Source organism: Anthonomus grandis, chromosome 2, assembly GCF_022605725.1.
Source record: "Anthonomus grandis grandis chromosome 2, icAntGran1.3, whole genome shotgun sequence".
Lineage (NCBI taxonomy): Eukaryota > Metazoa > Arthropoda > Insecta > Coleoptera > Curculionidae > Anthonomus > Anthonomus grandis.
In genome coordinates, this window is record NC_065547.1 from 16,385,241 (window position 1) to 16,412,149 (window position 26,909).

The 26,909-nt window shown below is 33.3% G+C and overlaps 2 protein-coding genes across 4 annotated transcripts in view; one reads left to right on the plus strand and one right to left on the minus strand.

Annotated features, from left to right (window-relative positions):
• LOC126733599 (DNA repair protein REV1) overlaps positions 1 to 26,909 on the plus strand; it is a 243,002-nt gene that overhangs the window by 161,134 nt on the left and 54,959 nt on the right. The window contains exons 13-14 of one of the 3 annotated variants that reach the window (XM_050436962.1): positions 21,062 to 21,275; positions 21,326 to 21,477. In XM_050436962.1, coding sequence (XP_050292919.1) covers positions 21,062 to 21,275; positions 21,326 to 21,467 — 356 coding nt within the window. In that variant the 3' untranslated portion in view covers positions 21,468 to 21,477. Of the gene's footprint in view, positions 1 to 20,513; positions 20,945 to 21,061; positions 21,276 to 21,325; positions 21,521 to 26,909 lie in introns of those variants that run through there. The other 2 variants (XM_050436963.1, XM_050436965.1) reach the window with 2 other exon arrangements.
• Positions 9,519 to 12,010, minus strand: LOC126733600 (ATP-dependent RNA helicase SUV3 homolog, mitochondrial). Its single transcript, XM_050436966.1, has one exon. It carries the CDS (start codon positions 11,879 to 11,881, stop codon positions 9,596 to 9,598), a length of 2,286 nt encoding a protein of 761 aa, XP_050292923.1. The 5' UTR covers positions 11,882 to 12,010; the 3' UTR covers positions 9,519 to 9,595.

A 26,909-nucleotide genomic window follows, 5' to 3' on the forward strand; every position in this document is an offset into this window, starting at 1 on the left:
TGCTATCTCAACGACAGAAAAAATCTGGTCTAAATTATCTGGCTAAATAATTCACTCACAATATCTAGATCCTCTTTTATCAAACTATTGACATATAATATGTTTTCCGATTTACAACTCAAATATAATTGAGTGTCGTCAGCATAGGCCTGCATTTTACAATGTTTAACTGGGTGCAAGATACTTTAGATATAAATAAAAAATAAAAAATGTATTATAAAAAATAAAATAGACATTGCATTGGACATTTCATCATTCCACGAGACACATTGCGATCTGTCTTTTTAAGTAGGATTCTATTAAATTAACTAGCAAATTATGAAAACCATAGTAATTTAATTGAGTCGTCATTAATCTATGATCAATAGTATCAAACGCTTTTTAAAAGTCTAGAAGAGTTAATATTGCATTTTCGCTTCTATCATGCGATATTTTGCGAGCATGTACTAACTTTTAAAAACAGATGTTCTAGTTCTCCATCTAATTCAAAAGAAAAAGAAATAGTTGCAGATTGAAAATTACTGCAAACATAAGCAGCTATACCACCTCCCCTTCCAACTCTATCATGACGAATAAATTTATTTTAAATTTATTAAATTTTATTAACCCTTAATTTTAAGCACTTCCGAACTCTTACCTTCAGATAGCCTAATATTAAAGTGGCCAATTTTCATGTTATATTACGTGCGTACCTAATGTAATTTCTATACATTTTGGATAAAGCAAAAAAGCGTAATTCTTCTACCTACAAAAATCTCAATAAAAATATCAAATAATACTTAACTAAGTTCTATTATAAAGAGAGCTATACGAAAAGAAATAAAGTTAACGATAAACTGTCTTACGCTATTTAAGGATGGTTTAATTAAAAATTTTAATAAAAAACATAATTATAAGGAATAACATAATTACTAGCGAATTTAAGGAGTTTGTTCAGTTTAGTTTTTATTCTTTACAACATTATCCAGATCCTGTTGAATGGAGCTTCTATGAACTATATCCTCACACTTTACATACACATTACCATACAGGAGCCAAACATTTTTGTACGAAAACACTTTGATCGTACTGTCGAATATTCGATCTTTTGTGAGGTCTTCTTTTATTTAAATACCGGTCGATTTCAGGAATTTCGTCTTTTTAAAACAGATACGTGGGCCTCGTCGGTTTCGAACTGCATTAGTACTGCCGGTGGTTTATGGCTTTGTGATTTCGCAGCAATTCGGTAGCATTTTTTATGGAGGTATTTTAGATATTTGCGTTCATTTTATTATTAAACAGATGAATAATTTTATCTCGTATGTCTTCATTTTCTTCGGAATTCATGCCAAAAATTTTCATTGCGCAGTGACTGTTCTTGGTCATCCAGTCGCCGGAGCAGCAATGCATTTTCCTTCTGCAGCTCAGAGATTTCCACCTTAACGTTATTGATTTCCTTTGCTTGAAGGCGCAATTGATCTTCCAACTTTTCTCCAGCTATTATTGCAACCTTCGCAGCTACATCGTCAAGAAACTTGTCGTTAAATACGCCTACAATAACAGATTTTATTTCTCTGACGTCAGCACTTGTCACAACCATTATGGCGGCAGATGTTGGCAAATCACTAGATCAAACTGCAAAAACTCGACAAAAAATAACTAGCCACACAATTACCGATGTTATCTGTAAATAAGGAGTTCCTAGTTCCTTCAAAGTACAACAACGATAATAAAACTGTCTTTAAACTAGATTTTTTAGAGAATTAAACCACGTTTTGCTAGTAATACTATAATACATGTTATTTTTCGATCAGTCGTGCATTAAACTTATTTCCATATACATTTTGAAGTCATCAGCAAATCATCTTCGTCTTTGAATTACTCACAGTACTTAACATGGCATTTAAAACAATTTAAAATAACAGAAATCCGAAATTGGAGCCTTGGTGTTACCAGTAAAAATTTAGGATCCTTGACTTCAACATATTGCGGCCTTTAAATAGGAGATAATTAATTTAATTAAAATATTTGTCACATTACTTTTATAAAAAGAATTTACCATCTGACTATACCTTACACTTACATTATTAAAAACCTTCCCCATATCAGTATAAACTACATCAACCTCTTTTTTTATTAAAAGCATTGTGTACATGTTGCCAAAATGTTAAATTAGTTAATGTTGATTTTTTCGGTAAAAAAACCATGTTAATATTTGAATATAGTATACTTTAGTTCATCGTATAATCGACCAAATAAGATAATTTCAAAAACTTAAGACACGGAGTTCAAAATAGTAACAGGTCGGTAGTTTATCACTTCATTCCTGTATCCTTTCTTCAATATTGGAATGGCCTTACTTGAAGGTCAAGCCTTAGGATAGATTGAAGTTTGTAAACCGAGGTTAAAAATGTGCAAAAAAGACCTTTAATAATATATCCTGGAACCCCATCAGGACCAACAGATCCTCTTATTAACCTCTTTATATTTGTCCCACCACAATCCAATTTAAATTTACTGAAAAATCTTTCTTTGGGTTGATCATTTTAATTACTTCACCATTGAGTGGTATAGACAGGAAATACTTTCCAACTTGGTTTAACATTCTGACTACACATTCTGAAAAAATTTCACAGATTCATTAATATCAGAACAATGGCAGATGCTATTCCAATTTCTAATTTGGAAAAACATATGCATCTTTTCAAAATTAGCTTTTTAAAATTAAATGTTACATTATTTATTGTTTCACATTCCTGTAAGTTTTTGTTCATATTTACCTCAATTGATAATATGGGATGAAACAGATTTACAGGCAACAATGGGTCCTCATCAGATCTCACCAAAGAGCCCCGCAAATGCTGACTTATTATAACTAGGTCTAACATAATATTAAAGACATTACATACTTCATTAATCTACAAAAAATTGGTAAACTTCAAAAAATGTTTTAAATCGCATCTAGACGCATTACGAACACTAAGAACGAAGCCTCGAAAATTAAAATCTCCTGAAAGTAAAAAATCGCGACCATGGCATCAAAAATTAATAGTTTTTGTGCGTAACTAGTTGTGTCTATTGAGAAATACCTTAGCATTTTGGTATATTAAAATGGGAGGTCCAAGCAGAATCAATACTAGAGCCATATCTGAAAAATCTACCGATTTGAGCAGATGGCCGGAACTGAAAGCAAGGCTTCAGCAAGGTATCGAGAAGTTGCGTGAGGAGTATAGTAGCTCAACAAAGTATACATACAAAATCCAACGAAGACATGCCTTTTGAAAAAAAATGGACTTTTTGAGGTAGATATAAAAACCTCGACTACTTCGCTAAAGAACGACATTTCATTGTTGTAAAACAAAGTCCAGCGCAATGAACAGCGAATTAACGATATTCAAAAAAATAAAAAATTATTTTAAAAAAGGAGAAACAATTATGAAAAACTCATAATTAGAGGAATACCTGAGAGCGACAGCCGTGACCTTCATAGCGAGATTATTGAGTTTTTACAGTCAAACCTAAATATTATCGTGTCCAAAAATGAAATTAGTTAATGTTACCAGCTTCGGTTTTCATGTAACCGCATCGGCATCTAATAAAACTAGAAGGTCAAGCAATGCGTGTCCTATTGTGGTAGAATTTGGATCTCAATGGAGAAAGGACGAAATATTTTTCGCAAAAAAACGGTTACGCAGTACCATTTTTCTTATATGTGAGTTTCTGTTAAGTGGTCAATATGAGCTGTATCTAAAAGTGCGTGAAAAGTTTAAGAATCAGTCATGGACCTATAAAGGTAACGTTTTTATTTTTCTAAACAATAAAAAAGTTAAAATTTCAACCATTGATAAAATTTACAAAATATAACGCAATTGTATTGCGGAGCCATTTACTTTTACGTAGGTACAACTAAAGCTTGTTCGAGTGCTTTTAGTGTGTTATTTACGGTTTAATACTTTTTTTTTGAAGTTTTTTTGTGTCTGCTTACTTAATACTAACCATTATCTTTGTAGAGATAAATAATATTACCTACAAATTGTTAAGGGTATCTTTGCTAATAGATTATATTAAAATAGGGTTTAGCATTAATGACGTTTGCACATCTAAATATCATGTCTTTGGTACCCAGTTTAAATGAATTTGCAACATTATTAAAGACTAAGAAGTACGATGTTATTTTCCTTACGGAGACATGGCTTAGGAGTGACATCCCCAGTAACATTTTGGATATTGCAAACTACACATTTGTAAGGGTCGACAGAACAATTTCTCGGGGAGGAGCATATATGCGCATGCATAAAAAACACACTTTCTATGACGGTTTTGGAAATCGATGCTCAAATAAATTCTCATCTTGAGTATTTATTTTTAAAATTTAAAATTGGAAATTTGACTCTTATTGTGGGCGCTTTTTACAAGCCGCCAAATATTAACATAAATAATTTAATAACTAATTTCGATAGTGAATTATCCTATATTTGCCCTATAGCCGATCATATTATTATAATGGGAGACCTAAATATAAACTTTTTTTAATCTTAACAATCCATTATCTGTATGTTTCGAATCATATTCACTTACACAAATACTTAATGAACCTACGCGGATTACAGAACATGTAGTACCCTTATTGATCCAATTTTTATCAGCCAAGCCGATATCGTCACTTCCTGCGGTACATTGTCTACCAATAATTTGTCAGACCATGATACTAACTCATCTCTTAGAAATTAATTTGAAAACATGTAAGCCGCCACCAAAATTCATTACATATAGATGTTATAAAGATTTCGATGCGCATTTGAACATGACCTACATAGAGCAAATTGGTTTAAAATCTTGCAAACTCATAATATCGACCGAAAAATTAAAATTCTTTTTGAAGTGCATGCACCATTAAGGGAGGTTAAAGTCGCAAAAAAACCGACTCTGTGGCTTAATAACGAGGTCGTAATGGCACAAAATATTCATTTTGCAAATTTTGTACACAAGATTGTTACCGTACCATTATGAACTTCTTCAATAATAAAACTAAAAAATAAGTTTCTATTGTTATATTAAGAATTTTTCTTTAAAAAAAAAACTAAAATCATTTTTATACTACTGTTTTACCTACTATTCTTATACATATACCTATTACTACCTCTAAATATTCTTCATGGATTTGGCTTTTTTTATGTTTTCTTCGGTAGTAGAAAAAATTATTTAAATAATCAGCCCCTGATGTTTTTATCATTGTATTGTACAAAAATGTTGTCATAATATTGTTATGTACACTTCAAAATATTATATTTCTTAAATACCCGGCTACTACTTGATCTTCCATCTTCTTCTCGTAGTAGATTTCTTTGGAGGGTCGCCTGCGGTACCAGGGTCCTCATCTTCCAGTCTTTTTATTCCACTCCGTCCTCAATTTACTTAGCATATTGGGGGTTAAACTCTCTTAGGCCAGTAACCTCTCTGTAAGTCTTTTTCTTCCTAATGATGGTCTGGATATATGGATAATGTCTGGATATTCCTTAAATAACTGTGTTTCTTCCTATTAGTGTCGAACATGTCATCGTTCGCCTTGGACGTTCCAGAACTGATTCCTGTCTCTGAATTCTTAAACAATTTGGTTAATTGCATCATCCCTTGCTGGATAATCTGGTCAAGCTCCTTCTGCATATCCCTGACCAGATTGGGCTCATTAAACAGATCTGGAAAGCTGTAGCTAAGCCACAAGTATAGATCAAATACATCAAAGACAGCTTCTAAGTGGACTAGATCCATGATGGTCTTTGGAGGTTGTAGTGGTCACCCTATTGATCTTAAGAAACGTGATACAGATAAATGGCATTTTTTTATTAATTGGAGAGAAGCAAAAGATATATCGAAGTCTCAGGGCATGTACCCTATGCTGGATTATGTCTGCCAATAATTTGAAATCCTCTATATTACACATGAAGTATAATGAGATAAAAAATTCGAATATGTCTTAGCACACGCGAGTCTTCTGTTTCTCTGAAAAATTGGGCTGTTTCTAACAGATTATGTTTGAATTGATCAAAGCCCACACTTAATTTTTGCCCTTCGTGATGTTGCTATACTAGACTTTAAAATGTACCTTCCTTATCCGTGGCTAGTTACGTATACTACTCTTACATACAGGACAGTCTATTTTGGCTTTTTCTACTCCATAATGACGTATAATCTAATTAATTGGGTTTATTTAGCACATATACCTAAAATATTTGCTCTGCAACGACGTTGTTTAAGGGTGATTGCGTGCGTGGATTGCAGAGATTTCTATAGGGTAATGTTGTATAAGAGTACGCAGGCTTATTTTTAATACATATCGCCATCTATTAAATTATCTATGCAGTAAGTCATGTTCCAAATAGCATACGACACTGGATACAAAAATAGAAATATACATTATCGAAATACCTGTTTTAAAAATGGCCGAGAAGTGTTTGCATGGGTTGGCGATTTAATTATTGGTGCTTGATAATTAGTATTTTGTGAGGTACCTGCGAATGGACAGGTTAGTACACGTTATTGTATGTTTTTTTAGAATTGTTATTGTTTGTGTGGCTAACATTTAGCAACAAATATGTAAATAATGAAGATATTAAGCAAAATCTAAAATTATCAACATATGCACAAGAGTACGCAGTAAGCAATGCATACGAGTACGCACTGCGTACTCTTATAAGTAATAAAGCTCTAGTGAATATAGCATAGAAATCAACGTTTTTTTTTTCAGATTAACAAATTTGAAATATGAGCCGTTATAAAAGAAAAAGTGAGCGGAAGCTAGTGTTCACCGAAGGCAATATGGAAGAGATTAGGCAAAAAACTCCATATGGTTTTAGTAAAAGAAGTATAGCCAGGGAAATGGGAATAAATGAAGCAACACTAAGAAAACGCTTAAAAGCAGGAACGATCCCCAGCTCAAAACTGATATACCTTTAGATATGAAGGCTGATTTAGCCCAACAAGTAAGGGAGCTGGATTTTAGATTTTATGGGATTACCAAGAAAGATTTGAAAATAGCGGCTTATAAGTTTGCTGAAGCTAACAAACTTCAGCACAGGTTCAGCAATATTAAAAAAATGGCAGGTGAATCGTGGGTAAAAGGGTTTTGTCAAAGACACAAAATAGTACTTCGGCAGCCAGAAAAATGTTCAATGGGTCGAATAATGGGTTTCAATAAAAGCCAGGTAGATCGGTTTTTTAAAAATCATAAGACTCTTTCTGAAAAAAGAAACTATCTACCAAATTCAATATACAACATGGACGAAATAGGGGTATCCACAATTAGACCTAATAAATTACTCAAGGTTTTATCCAGCAAAGGCAAAAAACTGGTCGGAGGAGTAGCTAGTGCTGATTGGGGACAGCTCGTTACAGTGGTATGTTGTTTTAGCGTTACGGGGACATATATTCCTCCGACTATGATATTTCCCAGAAAAAGGATGAAAGATAAGCTCTTTTTAAACGCACCTACCGGTACCTGCAAAATGATATCGGATTTTGGGTTTAAAATAAAAGAATTATTTTGTCAATGGTTGCGGCATTTCAAGAGCTACAGCAAACCTAATGCCGAAAATCAAGTACTGTTGATCCTCGACAACCATTCCTCTCACCGTGATCTAGATGCAATAAACTTCTGCAGGGATAACTATATTGATTTACTCTCCCTACCACCTCATGCAAGCCACAGGATGCAACCACTGGATGTTGGTTTCTGTGGCCCATTAAAGTGTGCTTACAGTAGAGAGTGTGATAAGTGGATGGTAAGTAACCCTGGAAAGGTAATAACGCAGATGCAAGTTGCCGGACTATTTCTCAAACTCAAACTCAAAAATGCTTTATTGTCAATATAAACATAGAAGTTGTAGACAAAGCCAATAGACTGTACATTAAATGAATAAAAACGAGAACGAGAAGCTTACACCAGCGTTGCCAATATTGGAAAATCAGAAAACTCATTCAGAGCTTCCGGAATATATCCCTATAATCCGGATCAGTTTAACGATGATGAATTTGCCCCTTTGGTGACAGACGCACCTTTTAATTGTCCAGACGCACCCATTAATACAGAGATCCAACCAAATCGCTCTAGATCAAGATCACAGAAATCCGAAATACTCTCTAGTACTCTATTCAAGGATGAACTTCAAGAACTTGCCGGAATTAAGAAAGGAAAAGAGGAAAAAAAATTGCAAGTAGCAAAGAGAAACTAGTTGTTACTGGCTCAAAATCTCAGAAAACAAAAAAGGTAAAAAAGAAAATTAATAAAGGTGTCGAAAAGGAAGAATGTTGCCCAGGATATAGAGAATTGTACTCAGAATCTTTTGAAGATAATGACTGGATTATGTGTTATTGGTGTAACAGTTGGCGGCATGAATCTTGCACCACATATGTAATGGGAAACTTTGTTTGTTTTAATTGTTCAGAGTGACGACTTTAAGCAGATACTACGTTTTTCATTTTTCTTTTCTATATGAAATCTTTTTATTTTATTAGTAAACAATCAAATATAACATGACGTACAACAATATTTTAAAGAAAGATACAGTGCGTACTCTTATACATTAGTATGCGTACTCTTATAAATGTTTGTGCTTAAGAGCGCGCATCTGAAGACTTAAAAAAATTTGAATATCTCATTTTTGTCTTACAATGTATAGCATAACATGTTTGACTGTGATTACTTTATATTATACCATTTTAAAAATTTACACTTCGCCTAAAATTGAGAAATTATTTTAGAGTTTTCACCAAGTGCGTACTTTTATACAACATTACGCTAAGTCCCGTTTTAGACATCTTAGGGTTCTCACTTTACCCAGTGCATATATTCTTGTGTGCCTTCTGTTTGTGAGAAAAAATCTTTCCAGGTTTGTCTCATTCCGATGGCGATACTTACAATCGTTTTACCAGAAGTAGAAGCTCATTGGTACCACCATATTGTAGACTCTACGTTCACGTAGTGGAATGTCCTACTATGGAGTTAAGTTTTCTAATGCATTCCAATCTCCGTTAATAACTTGTCGATTAAAGAATTTAAATTCAGGGTAAATAACTTTTTAATTTTAAATGCATTTTATTCTTTTGAGGAATCTTTTAATACTCATTTTAATATAATTCTATAACAAAGCATAAAGTATTTTAATGGATTTTATGTTAGTATTATTAGATTAATTTTATATATATGTCCAACTTTTAGATTTTTAAAACTATTAAGGTAATTAGCGAGAGATAAGCGAAATTTTTAATTGACCTGTATAAGAGCTATAATGTTTTTTGCATCAATAAATGAATTGAATATAGTATAAAAATACCGTAAAGATAAACTTTGTATACAAAATTGACAACATCTCCCAATGTGAATTCGGATACTTCTATTCTTGGGGTCATGATAGATTTTAAAATTTAAAAAAAAAATTATTAAATTACATCAAGAACTATAAAGGTACTTGACTGAGCGAAAAGTATCTACTAACTTTTGACACTTCTCATTAATAGAAAAAATGTTTTAAATAATTAACCTCTGATTTTTTAACATTTTATTTTACAAATACAATAATATTATGTACACTTTAAAATAAATTTCCTAAATAACCCACTACTACTTGATCTTCCGTCTTCTTTTCATGGTAGATTTCTTTGGAGGGTCTCCTCCATCACTCCCAGAGTCATCATCCTCCTGTCCTTTTTTATTCCACTCCTTCTTCAATTCACTTAGCATATTAGGAGTTAAAATTCCTTGGGCCAGCAACCTCTCTGTAAGTCTTCCTCTTCCCAATGACGACGTCTGGATATTCCTCAAATAACTCTGTTTCTTCCTATTGCTGTCGAACACCTCGTCGTCCGCCTTGGACGTTCCAGAACTGATTCCTGTCTCTGAATTCTTGAGCAATCTGGTTAATTGTACCACCCCTTGCTGGATAATCTGGTCAAGTTCCTTTTGCATATCTCTGACCAGATCAGGCTCATTAAACAGATCTGGAAATCTGTAGCTAAGCCACAAGTACAGATCCAGAACATCAAAGACAGCTTCCAAGTGGACTAGATCTATGATTGTTCTTGGGGGCTGTAGTGGCCACCCTATTGATCTACACAGCCAATCAAATGTTATTGCTTCATTTTTGCTGTATTGCCTCGTGAACTTGAGAAACATGGTGCAGACAAATGGCATTTTTTTATTAATTGGAGAGCAGCAAAAGATATATCTTGCTCTCAGGGCGAGCGGTACATGCTGGATCATATCTGCCAAGAATTTGAAATCCTCTATATTGCACATGAAGTATAATGAGTTGTCCACTGTAGACAAGTTAACAAAAATGTCCATAAGGTTACTTAAGGTAGAATTTGGTAAGTGGTAAGCATACAGCTCAATTTGCTCAGCTGTAGGGTGAAGACCTGCTTGGACTATTGGCTCAGGCTGTGATGACAGTAAGGTTTTTAAAGTGGGAAGATCTTCAGCTTTAAAACTAGTAACAAATCCTTGTTCCCATTGGGTTCCGTATCGGCCCGCCCTGCCGGCTATTTGCAGGGCCTGAGACACTGAAATGGTATCCATCTCTTTCTCCCCCTTGTCATTCATTATAGGTTTAATAAGAGAGTAAAATATGATTCTTCTAATACTTAAATTCAGTCCCATACCAATTGCATCAGTGGCCACAAGAATTTTACAGCTATTATCAGGATCATTAAATTTGGCTGCTTGGGCCAGCTTGGTGCCTGGGGGTAGGCCTCCATAAATAACTGCCACCTCTTTACCTTTACTTTCAATGCCTCTTGATACTGAATAGATATCATTTTTACTAAAGCACACTATACAGTCCCCGGGTTGTACATTTGCCAGACTTTCCAATGCTCGATCTTCAACTTTCAACTCAGTCAGTCTCTTGTAATGTCTCACTTCCAAGTCCTCTCCCATGGTTAAACATAATTGCCCTATAAGGTCTACAGTTCCTGCCTCCCCACATAAATGAATTTCCTCTGCCATCAATCCTAATAAAGCTCTTGTCCATGCCCATCCTCTCTGAGGATCTCTGATTGTTTGAATTTCATCTATGACAGCTACTTCATAGGGGGTACTTACAGAAGTCATTTCAACTGTACAAGCTATATGAGCAGAAGCATTCCCAGAAGGATCAGCATATTTTCTTTCCTCTCCTGTGACTAAATCACAAGGAGTACCTCGCAGATTACATTTATTATAAACTTCCGAGGCTAATAGCTTCAGGGGACCACAGTAGACACCTGATTTAGCAGTAATAAAACGTTCTAAGGCATGATAGGTTTTACCCGAATTGGTGGGGCCTGCATGAAAGATAATTTTCCTGTTCATAGCTCTTGCTTCAGGATACCAGTTGGCAGGAGACCTTAAATCTGAGATTTTCTTTAAGTCATCCATACATTCTAAATGGGGAAACATTTGTCTGGCATGTCTCAAAAAATACGGAAATACGTCGGCATGACTGCGAGCCCCTTGTAAAATATCACTGATGACCAAGTGTAAATCGACTGGGAGGGTTTCTGCTTCAAGACAGTATCGTCTGAAGCTCACATAGGCCTGGTGCTGCAGATAGTTATCAACCCCATGCTCAAACAATAACTGTTTTATAGCTGGAGTTTGGTAAAACTTGTTTAAGACTTTCAGGAGATCAGCTTTGTTTAGGGACCCTGAAAGTTCCTCGCCCACATTGATATCATCTGGGTTGGGTTTCACTGGTATAGGCACAAACAGGGCTGAGATATTATTGTTGGTATTATCGCCGGCCGATTTTCTTTTACTTCTCGTTTGGATGTAGCTGGTGGTGTTGGTTAAGTGCTGAGCAACTGATAAAATTCTCATTTGATTCGACACGATGGTGTTTAATGATCGGGACACTTGTTTGGTAAACATTTTAGTTGAAAAAGCATTTGAATTTGTGAATTTAAAACTTATTGAATTAAGACGTTAGTCAGTGGTGAAATAAAAACTTTAAAAACGAATGTTTACGTTTTGTAAAAAAAGTGAGGTTAGGGAAAAATGCGTGGGACTGTATAAAGTCGATGTGACGAGAAGTAGATCGATATTGACCGAGATGCGGTTAATTAACGCGATATAAAATTGAAATTTTGATTTAAAAATTAAATTTGTAGTTTATTTACATAATGTATGATCGGTGAATTTAAGTTTAAATACGCCATAAATGTTGAAAATATTCCTGAAGAGTAAACTTGGCAGCTGTAAATTGGTGAGGCAGGAGACACAGCCTGTCAATGTCAAAAAATTTATAGCCTCACTCTTTGAAAAAAATGTGAGGTTATGAATCAATATCCAAACAAACGTTTTTCAGTTTGAAAAGTTTTATTTGTGTGTAAAAATGGTGAGAACTGCCGCTACTGGAATCCGAGGTAAGTACGTAATGGACTATTAACTATTTCTTTTTTAATATATAATATCATTTCCTCTTTTTTACTTAAAAAAAATTGTTTGTTCCAGTTAGTGCCGGTAAATCCTCGAAGAAAGTTGGTGGAGGAGCACGTCCTTCATCTTCCAGTAGTAATAAATCTGGAGGTAATTTCAATTTAAAAAAAACTTAAAAAGGAATCAATAAACCCATTTTAAGAATCTCATATATTGAGCTGTTCTTATTGTTATTATGTTGGTAGTTAAAGGTTTAGTAATTTATTTATCTATATACACAGCTAAGAGGCCAATTACAGATACTATAATAATAATACACAATTCTCATATCAATACATAAAATGCAATATCTAGAACTAAAGCTACAATATCACAGGATAAAAAAACAATTAATATGGACAGTAATGTACACTTGACACTAATTACATTATGAACAAAAATAGTAAGGTCTAAATCTGAGTGACATACAGTCTGTCATCAATTATGTTTTTAAAGCCTTACAAATCCAATATAACAAGATCCACATCCCCAGCAAAAATATTGTAATAATTACACATTTTCTAAATAGGTGAGTTTTTATATACATTGGTTCCACGAAAACTTAAATGAAATGGCTTTGTCAATCTGGTATTAACTACATTTACAAAAAATAGAAGAATTAACAGAATTTCTTAGAAATAATTTAATTTTTATAAAACTTTTTACAAGTATATTAACCCAATATGATATAATACATATGCTGATCTTTCAAAAAGAATCTATTAAATAGCTGCATCAGGGAGTTATGGTGGCAACAATAAATAATAATAGTCACAATATAAATAAAATAATACCTATTAAGGACTTTATTTGTAATTACAGATTGCCAAACTAAAAAAAAGGTGAGATTCAGATTATAAATCTGATTCTTAAAGATAATACTTAAATTACTTACATGTTTTTAAAAATGAACAGGAGACAGCAAGTACAACTGCAGAAATATCATTTAGACATTTCACAATAATATATGAAACATTGAAAATTTTGAACAGGGAAGTCGAATGCCCTCGAATTGCTAGCTTACCTTTGAACCTTATGGATATCAGTTTGAAATTGAATTTTAGAATTTTATTATATAAATATGGTTAAGATTTAAGCAATAACACATGATCATATAAACAAACCATATGCAAATATCTTCTTTTACTCTGACTGGTATGTTCATATCTGCTCATATCTTACTTTAAAAAGGCTAATTACTCTCTGCTTGCTAGACTCCTCTTGTGGTGATCTTTTTTGGTGGTTCTGGGTTGGTCCTCATCTATAGCACCCCAATGAATTGTCAATAGTTTTGCTGACTTTAAGAGTGTTTACGTCGACTCATCGCATTTAGTGCCTACACAACTTGGCCTGGATTTGTGCTCCCATAATATTAATAAACTCTTTAACTGCAAATGAAGTAAAGATCAAATTGCAAAAAATTAAAAACAAACACACAGCTGGACCTGATATGATCCCTTCTTTTATTCTTTGAGATTGTGCACAATGTTTCACAGCTCTGCTGCTCCTCATATTCTATGAGAACTTCTACTTTTCCAGATGTTTGGAAGATTTATAAAATTACGCCAATACATAAAAACGGTGCAACAGACAATATTGAAAATTATAGACCTGTCTTGATACTGTCCAACTTCTCGAAGGCCTTTGAAATGTGTATCTATAAGAGCTTATTTCATCAACTAAAAAATCATATTTCTTTAAAACAACATGGTTTCTTCACGTATTTTCTACAAAAATCATACAAAGCTGTGGGACATATAGGAGGCAATTGGATTGGATGTTGTGTATTCAGATGTTTCAAAGGTCTTTGATAGGTTGGACCATGATCTTATCATTAAAAAAATTATATCTATGGGTTTCCATCATGGCCTTGTAAAACTGAAAAGATCCTTCCCAGTTTGTTGAATTTGATTGTTTTAAGTAAAATTCTTATCCCACACTAAGTGACGCCCCTCAAGGAAGCAATCTTGCCCCATTAATTTTTTCTCTATTTCTCAATGATATCACTGGTACCATTATGTCATATATTGATGCTTTAACACTCTGGTGTACAATAAATAAATTACTTCTGAATATTAAGAAGTGCAAGTGTATGTCAATCTCAATTATCCACAATGAAATTAAGCAAGGCTATAGGTTAGGTAATACTCCCCTACAAAATGTCAACTCTCTGAGGGATCTAGGGGTTGATAACAAACTGACATTCAACAACAAACACATCAATGAAGTGGTTAAATCTTCCTTGAAAATTCTTGGTTGCATAATCAGATCAACAAGAGAATTTAAACCGTTGAAGACTGTCCAGTGACTGACTGCCTAATTAAGTCTAAATTACTTGATGCAGCAATGGTGTGGTTCTCAACTCTAATGTCCATATAGACAGACTCTAGTCTGTGCAGTCTATATGTGCAGTGCAGATTTTTGTAGTATTTATGCTTCAAAATTGATGGAATATACTCTCCAAGGGAGTATGACTATAGACTACTTCTAAAAAAATTAAATTTTTTATTCTGAGCAGCCAGCTTTTTTTTATTTAAATTGCAACTATAAAATTGATGCACCTCATCTTTTAAGAAACTTTTTTTGTTCTCTCTATTCACACTAGAAAAACCTTCGCTTTTATTTAGAAAATAGACCTACTAACTAGAAATGCACCTTTCTATCGACCTTGCTTATATATATATATACAGGGTGTCCCAAAAGTATGGACACCCAAAAATCTTGGGAAATATGGGCGCTAGAAAAAATCTTTAAATACAAAAGTTTTGGGGAATCAATCGGTGCATCTGATGGTGACCTTAAATTTGACCTTGAGCTTGACCTTCAAGGTTATTTGAAGGTCAAGGCGATTTTTTTAAATGGGAACCCCTATTTTTGACACCGGATTCTGAAAGAGCGGAAAATTTTACGTCCGGGTATGTATTGAGGTATGAGGTTGAAGTAATCCCGAGAGGGCAAATAGAGGTCAAATAATGACTTCTTAAAATTCTCGCGAGTTCACTGGTAAAACAAAACAAATAAAGGTCATACCCTAGGTAAGTCTTAACGAGGAACCCAACGGTGGCCTTGGATTTGACGTTGAACCTCAAACCTCATTTTCAAGGTCATTTGAAGGTCGACCTCATTTCTTCAAATGGAAATCCTTATTATTTGACCTCTATTTGACCTCTTGGGATTACTTCAACCTCATACCTCAATACATACCCGCACGTAAAATTTTTCGCTCTTTCAGAATCCGGTGTCAAAAATAGGGGTTCCCATTTTAAAAAATCGCTTTGACCTTCAAATAACCTTGAATGTCAAGGTCAAGTTTAAGGTCACCATCAGATACACCGATTGATTCCCCAAAACTTTTGTATTTAAAGATTTTTTCTAGCGCCCATATTTCCCATGATTTTTGGGTGTGTCCATACTTTTGGGACACCCTGTATATATATATATCAAATATCGACTGTCACTGATTTATTGACACTTTTCCTCACGCCAGTGACAATATTCATTTTACTGGTGCCCGTTTGGTTTTAACTGAACCGAAAATTTGGTAATTTTGCAATTACATTTAATTGAATAATTCAAGATTCGCTTATTATAATTTTTTGAAACTTTGCACAAGGGTTTACCAGATTGCTCTCTTCAAAAAGTTATCTTACATTTTTTTTGTAAAATGTACAGGGAAGCCAATAATTGACCCCCTTAAAATTTACATGGGATTTCCTATGTTCTGCTTGGCGACGCACCACCCGGTATATGTAAATATATAACTTAACTCATTATCTCATTGCAACATTTAATTCAACATTTAATTATCTCTTGCTTATAGTATACTCTGAAGTTGTGAGCTTAAAATGTCCGCTGTTTATGAGTATCAATTTAGATGTTATTTCCTAATTTAATTTACTATTGAAATCATGTAGAAAAATTCGTTTATCATCAGATTTACCAAAAAGCGTTGATAACGTTTTGTAGGATTCATTATGAGATTGTGATTTTTTTGCTTTCTTAGAGACTTCAACAAAAGACAAATTTATATGTATGGTCAGTGTTTAAATAATGCTTAAAAGATAGAAAGACTTCAGGGGCTTTGATTCTTAGGTCCAAGTTTGAGCCCCTGCGGAAAACCGCTCGTAATAGATTCAATATTAGATAAATTTGCATTGTAGGAAGCTGCTTGACTTCTTTAAGCTATTCAGATAATATAGTTGGACAGCATTATTTGTTGGATCAACATAACATAAAATAACTAATAAAACTTTCTGACTTAGTCAAATGCCTTGCTACAAACTAGAAGAATCAGTAAAGTAAACTATCCCTTATCCCACTGATCCAAATTATCATCTATGATACTCAAGAGAGCAAAAAAAAAAGATAACTTGGCAGTACCAAGTTATCAAACAATGTTACACGACAGTCAACATTAAAACTCTTAGTTGATCTAATAGAGTAGCCCATTGTTCTATGCGCCTCATTTCCTATGTTTGTAATATGCCCTGAAAATGCTATATTGTGATATTACAACTCGCAGGTCCTTTTTTCTATTGGATTCTCCAAGCATTACACTACGCATGTTATTATTATATTTAAGAACATTCTTATAGACATGCTTAAATATTTTTTTTGCTATTGAAGTTAAATAAATTTCCTTTATACCATGCTATACTATAAACCTATGCTTAACCCTATCAAAAGTTTTTTCTATATCAGTGGAAATTACATCAATTTGCTTTTTTTTTTATTTAAATCTTTGTAACCAAATTGACAAAAATTAATAAGATTTGTCATTTGTCATCCATGTTGCTGTGCAGATATATTGTACTTGACCTGATTATAGATTCTATTAAATAAGTTATTTTAAAAACCTTGGATTTATTTATTTTGGAGTTATTTTAAAAACTTAGGATAAACTAAAGGCCTTAAACTAAGATTAAAGATGTAACAAAGGGCTCTTAAAAAAACAAAATACATCCTTTAATTATATATCTTGGTAATCCATCAGGGCCAACAGTTTCATTGTCTTTAATTTTTAAATAGGATCATTTATTTCACTTTTGTTAAAAGTCCAATTGCAGAAATATTTTTTGGATGGAGATTTTTCTTGGTTTATATTAATATCAGTAACAAACACAATTAAAGTAAAGAGCAAACATGTATGCAATACTATTAACTCTAGTTGTGATCTGAGTATCATAGTAAATAGTGCAGGAATATCCATATTATTTCTTTGATGTAAGGATCAGAACAAATTTGGATCAGTTGTTAGGGTATGCTCTATGTTTCTTAAATATTCATCATAAGCTATTTTTAGTTTTGCGTAAACTTCACCCCTTTACCCAAAAGTTATCTTTGTCCTTGAAGACTGGAACCATACCAACCTGAGTCGAAAGTAGAACGCAATGTATAAAAACATCATTAATAATTCTCTAGAATTCCATTACAAATGTGTCAATATCACAACAGTTATAAAGGGTGTTCCAATTAGTGACCTGCTATAATAAGTACATTTAATCAAAATTATAATATTTTATAGGGTTAAAAGTTAGGACATGTCTGTCAATTTAAGCAATATTAAGGTTAAAAATCAATTTCAAAAATGCAATATCTGCCATTTTATGTTTCTCAAAAGTCTATTATACAGGGTGTTTGGTGGAGGGTTAGCCAAACTTGGTGGGCATATAGATAGGCTCAGATAGAAGATATTTTCTTAATAAACTTGTGTTCTAAAAGTCTCGGGTTTTTTTATATCATTGATTTTGTGTTATTTTCAGGATTTTCAAAAAATTATGCCTTTTGACATCTTTAAATTTTTTCAGCATACAAAAATAATAAATATATTATATAAAAACATAAATTTGTATTTAGTCTGTAATCTATCCTGAATCTAAAAAAATCAATATCAAGTACAAATAATACCGAAATAATTCGTTTTGAGCTCAAAAAGTTAATACAAGTAGCAAAAAAAGTTGTTGACAAAAGGCTTGACAAAAGTTGTCCTTCACCTTCGGAAAATGACTTTTTTGTTTTAATCTTTTTATAAATTTGGATGTCAAATTAGTAAAGAGTATCAAAATATCTTTTAAAAGGTGCTCTCTTGCATCATCATCGTAGAATTTACGGTTGTCAAGAAAAACAACTTTAAACATTAACCGTACCTTTAATAATAAAAAAATCGTATTTTCAAAATTAACACAGCAAGCCTTGAAAACATACATTGTTAAAGGGTAATTTGTTAAATAAAATAACTATTTACGATAACACACCTAATTTAATTTTTAAGTAATAGTTAATTTTTAAGTAATAGTCATAATAAATCTCGAAATGTTGCCCTTCTATTTCAATACATAAATTAATTCTTCTTTAGAAGTTCCAACGAATCCTAAAGAATATGCCTTCCTTCTGTTTAATTATTTCACAATTGTCAATAATCCGTTATCTCAACTCTTCACGGTTATTTACAGGAACCTTGTAAACAAGAGATTTTAGGTAAGCCCAAAAGAAAAAATCCATAGCGTTTAGATCTGGCGATCTGGGAGTCCATTGCACAAACCCACCACGTCCAATCCATCTTTCAGGGAAATTTTGATATAAATGTTTTCTCACTGCTCCATTGAAATGGGTTGGAGCACCGTCTGGTAGCAGCCAAATTTCACGCCTTATTTGAAGAGGAACATCATCTCGTAGATTGGGCAACTCATTTCTTAAAAAGTTTAAGTAGACCTCACCATTTACCCTTTGCGGGAAAGAATGTGGCCCTATTAAATGATCGTCGACAATACCGGCCCACACATTGAGGGAAAATTTATTCTAAAAACCTTGTTCTATAACTACATAAGGGTTTTCGTCGCACCAATAATGTTGATTGTGAAGGTTTATTAAACCATCATGTCCAAAGCCAGCTTCATTGGTGAAGAGAATAAAACATGTGAAATTTTGGTTATAAAGGTTTCTAATGGTTCTACAAAAATTAAGTCGAGCCACTGGATCTTCAGGGTTTAAAGCTTGAACCTTTTGATAATGAAAGGGATGTAGGAGTTGCTCTTGTAAAATTTCATTAACTGCAGTTTTCGGAATTTTTTCCTGAGTTACAATTGATCTTACGCTAAGAGTAGAATTATCCTCAATCTCATTCAAAACACGGAGTTCCGTTCTTTAAGTTTAAGTTATTCGTGGACTAATCGACTAATTTTAAATGCTCCAAATTCTTCTAGTCTCTGGTGGATAGTGCTAAACATTTGCGATCCTGGTATTCTTCTATTCGAAACTGGTTCTGTATATAAACGTTGTGCTGTTTCCGCATTTCTCTCAGCTGGACCATAATAATGAATGTCGCGTAGTTCTGCGTTGGAACACAAATTATTATTATTATTATTCATTTTATTTTCAATCTAAATCATTTTAAAATTATCAAAATTGCAGATAATATTATCTGTCAAAATGTATAATATAATGTCATAACTCGTCACTTTCGTTTCAAGGCTTGCTTCGTTAATTTTGAAAATCAAAAATTCTAATTAAACGTACGTAAATGTTTAAAGTCGTTTTTCTCGGAAACCGTTAATTTTACGATGATGCAACAAGAGCACGTTTTTAAACGTTATTTTGATGCGCTTTACTAATTTGACATCCAAATTTATAAAAAGATAAAAATAAAAAAGTTCTAAGTCATTTTCCTAAGGAGAAGGGCAGCTTAAGCCTTTTGTCAACACTAGTAACACGCATGCAAAATTTTGCGAAAATCACACTAGTATACTAGAATTACCCACTGAAATCGTGACTCGTAATTTCCGGATACCCTCTATATTTAAAATTTTCAGATATTTAAATCGAAATGATTAAGGTCAGGGAAATGGGTTGACCACTCTATAATAACTTGTCCTTAACCAATCATGAACATACTCCAATGATTAATAGATTGACTTAACTAATTTGTGTATAATAACTGTGTTAAATAAATAGAAACTACTAAAACTAGAACTCAAATGGCCAATATTAAACCACACTGCAAACTTTACAGCTCAGTTAAAAAGGATACAATACAAAATGTGCTTTTTTAACTACATCTTATTATATATTGAAATTTTTCCTCTTACAGGAAGTTCTTCATCAAAACTACCCCCAATAACATTCCAAGAAACCCCCTCATGGCAAAAATCCATATCGAGCTTTTTTCCAACAAATGGCCCCTTGAAAACAAATGAAGCAAACAAGAATGAAGAAGCAGAGATAAGCAGTGATTCCTCACAAAAAGAAAATGAGTTATTTGAAGATGAATCAGAGGAGGTGAGCCCCGCTAAGAAGGCGAAGATCACCGAGGACAGTGAGTTGGAAAATGAGGAAGAAAGCAAAGAAAATGCGGAAATCAACATAGAGATACCTGGTCCTAGTAGTTCAAAAGCATAACATTTATGGCTTCAGCATAGAATTTAGCGCTTAAGATCAGTATTATTAACAGTTTTTCTAGTGTTGTATATTTTTTTTGTAATATATATTTTTTCTATTTTTGTAATAAAATGTTCAATAAAATGAGTTTTTTTTCCTTTCTGGTTGAAAGAACTTTCTTCTTAGAAAGAAAGAAAGAACTTCTTAAGAAATCTTTTGCTTAGATTTCAGGGCATTTTTATAAAAATATTTGTCAAATAGGTCAAGAAACCCTTGTTGCACCATCGCCACCACAAACCCATTCCCCATTCGACAACCAAACCTGGGAACAAATCAAAGAGAGCATAAAATCCTGGATAAAGCTGGAATCTGAACCTTCTTTGGTGGACGTCGAAATGCTCGCGGACCATTTGAGGCTAATGGCTCTGGATAGGCGCATTGAAATATTGCAGAGTGGCTTTAATTTCTTGCACAGGTAATTTGCTACATTAAATGTAACCCAAATTAAAATGTAATTTTTTTTAGAACTTTTACTGCTTTAAGTTGTGCCTGGCATAGAGCGTACTTTATTTTAGTAAATGCGGTGCAGCAAGGCATGGTGGCGCGATACGGAAAAGTCCTCTATCTTAAAACAAACTTTACATGTTGTGAGATTAATGATTATTAGTGGTTATTTGGTAAGTTCTTTTGTACATTGAAATAAAGAAATAGCAACTAAAAGACTTTAAAATTGAAACCTAAACCGGGGATACCACAAGTGATTTATGGATTTTTTATATTACAGATACAATTCTAATAACTAAACAATTTAAGTAGAAATATATAAACTCCTGGACAAAATTATAGCACCACTTGATTTTCAGAGATCTTTTTGTTTTAATAAAGGTAAAAAAAAATTATTATAAGCATTGTTTAATATGTTCTCTTTAGCAAAACAAAATTTAAGTAACTAAATTCAATACAAGGAAAAAACATCGATTTTAACTAACTTCAATTTTGATACAAAAATAAAACAATAGACCCAAGAAAAACAATAATGAATTGTTAATTTCGTGTATTGTCACCTCTATCTGCAATGACCTCTTAAAGTCTTCGCGGCGTTCCTCGTATCAAATTTTGAAAACTTTCCTGCGGAATGTTTTCCCACTCCTCACGAGCAGCATGTTTCATGATAGAGCATAAACATGGTTTTTGTCCAGTTCTCCTTTTTGAATGAGAAAAGATATATAACTGCAGAGCAAAATAATAGGCGAAGGGTCCTGTTTACTTCACAATCTTTAATTCAAAAATCCCGACGCGTTTCGGTTATTAAACCATTGTCAAGGGAAAACTATGTAAGTAAAATACAGGGTGTTCCGTTGATCATGTTACAAACTTCTAGGGCAGATAGAAAACGCCAAAAGAAAAACAAAAGTTCACATAAACATGGGTCCGGAAAAGCTTCCTCAGGGAGCTAGAACTCTATGAAAATAACCTTTAAAAACTAGTTTTTTTTTAATAGCTCCGGAACTACTTTAGCTACCGCAACCAATTTTGGAAGGTAAATTATTGTTAGTACTTTTATTCTTTTGAACCTACTAAATAAAAAAAATATTTACCAGGGGCTTCAGAATCAGGGGGGTATTTGGTAAATTTAGGCCCATTTCTTTAAGACTTTTTTTAATTTCTCCCCGTTTGGGCATTAGATTATGATGTTCCTATGCTTTTTACATAAAAAAGGTACTCTTAGTAAAAGCCGGTAAATGGTAAATATCACCGTTTTTGTGAAAATTGACGAAAAGCAAGTTATGAGATACAAAAATTAATTACCTATTATTATTAATAAACAATTAAAAAAAATCTGGCGTAAATAAAAAATAAATGTTTAAAAAAAGTTAAGGAAGCCACTTTATTAAATTGGTACTCAAATTAATTAACTGTCACTTTAATTACCTTGAGGCATAAAATGTTTAAATGATTTTAAGTGTAATAAAAAACCAACAAATTAACAATTTTAGAAACGTAAACAAATTTTATTAAAGATTGGTATTACAAAAATAAACTTAAAATATTAATTGCTCAAAATGCCGGACGCCACGATCGATACATTTATTGTATCTACGCACCATATTAAGGTTGACGTGGTTAAAAATATCAGGCGTGGTTTGGATTACTTCAGCAGCTGCGGAAATTCTGGCCACCAAATTCTGGTCTTCTTCTGACTCGACTGGAGTTTCATATACGAGACTTTTCATATGCCCCCAAAGAAAAAAATCTAAGGGTGTCAAATCTGGTGAGCACGCTGGCCAGGTGACAGGGCCTCCGCGGCCAATCCAGCGCCTTCCAAAATTTTCATTTATAAACTCGCGGACAATAAGTGAAAAATGAGCTGGCGCTCCATCGTATTGTAGCCATAAGTTCTGTCGTATATTTAGGGGTAGATTATCTAATAGTTCTGGCAGTACATTTCTTAAAAAATTTCAATAAATATTTCCCGTTAAACGAGGAGGCAACATAATTGGACCAATTAAGCGTTCTCCAACAATGCCGGCCCACATATTGACCGAAAACTTATGTTGATAGCTCCTAAAATGAATACCATAAGGGTTTTCCTCACTCCACACATGATTATTCTTAGAATTAAAAATGCCTTCTTTTGTAAATAAAGCCTCGTCAGTAAAAAGGACATATTTTGGAAATTGAGGTTCTTCTGTACACCGGTCAAGAAACCACTGGCAAAAATTCACGCGGGGCATATAATCATTGGGTCCTAATGATTGCACCTTTTGCAGGTGGTAGGGCCGAAGAAGCTGTTAATTAACAACGTTCCATACCCTAACATGATTTACATGCATCGCATCAGCTACTGCTCGAGTACTTACTGATGGGTTATCTTCAAATCGCTGAAGCACTTCTTCCTCAAAATCCGGGATTCGGATGTTCCTTTGCGCGCCATTATCTTGGCGTTTTATTTTAACGGAGTCAGTCTCCCTCAGCCGTTGATTGACCCTTTCAAAAAGTGTGTGAGCTGGGATTCGCCTTTCGGGAAACCGCTCTTCATATAGTCGAGAAGCAGCTCTACCATTACATCGAACTTCCCCATAAATTAAAAGCATATCGGCGTATTCAGCAAAAGTGTAATCTTCCATTGCTTAACCGTAATAAAAAGGGAATTAATATCATGTAAAAAATACTGACAGTGACAAATTTAAAAAATACTGACAGTGGCAATGAATTAGCATTATTATTATTATTAAAATAATTAATTCAGGTGCTGTATCTTAGTTTGGTTTTAGTCAATTTCCACAAAAACGGTAATATTTACCGACTTTTACTAAGAGCACCTTTTTTATGTAAAAAGCATAGGAACATCATAATCTAATGCCCAAACGGGCAGAAATTAAAGTCTTAAAGAAATGGGCCTAAATTTACCAAACACCCCCCTGATTCTGAAGTTTTTCTGAAATTTTTTTTTTATTAAGTAGGTTCAAAAGAATAAACGTACTAACAATAATTTACCTCCCAAAATTGGTTGCGGTAGCTAAAGTAGTTCCGGAGCTATTAAAAAAAAACTAGTTTTTAAAGGTTTTTTTATTTTCAAAGATGTTTATATGAACATGTTTATATGAACTTTTGTTTTTCTTTTAACGTTTTCTATCTGCCCTAGAAGTTTGTAACATGATCAACGGAACACCCTGTATAAAAGGGTGTTATTTAAATAATAAATTAACTAAAAACATAGTAAAATTTACAAGATATTATCACAAAACGCAGGATGGCACTGCTTTCGCCTCTCAAAAAGAATAGACTACTTGCAAATGTAAAAATACTTTAAATAGTTGCACCAAAATACATTCACTTTTTGACACTGACAACAACAACGATAACAAAAAACCAAAATTCCAACATTTAAATTAGATAGGTATTTCTTTAATTTTACATTTTATCAGCATTTTTCGTTCAAAATTACTTATGTAACTACTATTCTTTCTGATTCTGCATTAAAAAATTGTGGTTTTCATTTAAAAACCATATTGATGACGTCATATCTCTTTTTGACTCACTGTATATTTACTTTCCACGTAGAAAAACCCTAAACCCAATATTAAAATCGACGGGTTCAGGCATTTTTTTCAGAAACGGTCCATTTCATTTTTATGAATATGGTAATAAAGCAATTCTTATCAAAGGCATTTTTAATATTTTAAGGTATATGGCAGTTGTTCTTACTTTGTTATTCTAAAATTTTGATTAATATAATCATCTGTATTCATATTATTCAACTCATTCACCTCCTTCTGCAATTCGATGTTTTTCTCGGCAAAAGTAATTATTGGGCTAACTAGATTTTTATTTAGACGAGAATCGAAATTAACGAAGACAATTCGTTAATTTTCTTATTAAGGTCTTGGCTACCCAGTGCCTTCTCTAAGGTATGAGGCGCCCCGGGGCAAGTAGTGTTCACACGGCCCCTGACAAGGGTGGATTTGGGTTGGAGCCTCCAAGAGGAGGTTGGAGGCTCCAACCCAAGCCCCCCCATCCCGCGCTTTACTACCTCCTCCCCACCCCTGCTTAAGAAAACATTTTTTTTATGTAATATAATAAAAAGTTACTTAACAACGTCATTAGAAATATACGCAAAACATAAAGTCTATGGCCAGTAAAAAGAAAAACACAAAAGTAGCAAGTAACAAGTTATATTAAATATTAATAAATTACGTTAATTTATATAACAAGGGGAACTGTAAAATTATTGCAACTAGATATATTTTCTGGCTTTCGCTTCGGAAAAAGTCTTAATTAACGACTGAATATCCACACTCTCAAGAATTTCGTCTTCAATCGAAATTGTTGATAAATTATTTAGTCTCTCATTTGACATCGTGGATCTCAGATGGTTCTTTATCAACTTAAGTTTGCTGAAGGATCTCTCTCCTTCTGCCACTGACACTGGTAACGTTAAAATGTGAAGCCAAGCCGTCAACTACCAAACATTTAAGTATTTTTTCCGCGCTAGCCTCCGATTTTATGAAAGTGCGTATCACTTTGATTTCACTGAATAAGTCGTCACCATTTATGTCTTTTTCATCTCTTGCCTCATCCGTGAGAAGTAGGTGTAGATCTTGGCAGCATTTCATCAACAATTGATCCGGATAAAGCTCTAAGTCAAATAGAGAGTTTAAAAATGAAAATGGTTCATTAACTTTGTTCATCAAATCGAATCTGTCTTTGATTGAATTAATGGAAACGTCTAGCATATAAAAATAAAAATTAATTTTGAAATTGTCTGTTGGATCGACGACATTTTTATCTGCATCTTGGGCAGTTTTCTTTGCTTCATCTAATAGATCGTTAAACTTTTCATCACATCTGTTACTTTGTAAAAATTCCAAAAGATTTGTCAAATATTCTTTAACTCTGGGCAAATTTTGTTCTGGATTTTGCAAAATCTTACTGACAACGTTGACCCTTTCAAGTATTTTATACCACATTACCAGCGAGCAGATTTGTAACTTATTATTTTTTCTAAAATATGTTTTGCTTGATTCCTCGCAGACATATCCTTACTTGCATCATCTCTCAAATCTTCCAAAGCGTCACACACATCTTCAAAACAGTGCCTGAGTGGTTTTAAGGCATCTATTCTACTTGACCACCTGGTATCTGATAAAGCTTTTAGTGTCAGTCCTTTACAATGTTTTTTTAAAAATATCCTAACGGTTGGTGGAAGAAGAGAAAAATACATATAGGTCTTGGACTAAATCAAAAAAGTTTGTTGTTTCAAAAGTCGATCGAGCAGATCGTTTACCAAAAGGTTTAAAGAATGTGCAGTGCAGGGCACATAAAAAGCTCGAGGATTGATATTTAAAATTTGGCGCTGCACTCCTTTATTTTAGCGTTTCATATTGGCTGCGTTGTCATAGCTTTGTCCTCGCAATTTATAAATATCCAAATTTAATTACTTTAATTCTTCGGTCACAAAATCTGATATCCCTTCGCCTGTTACGTCAGTAATAGGGAGAATCCTAAAAAAATTTCTCTTATTCTTATCTTCTTTAAGTCATTCATTACATCCACAAATCTAATTATGATTGATAATTGTTCTTTATGCGCAACATCAGGGCTACCA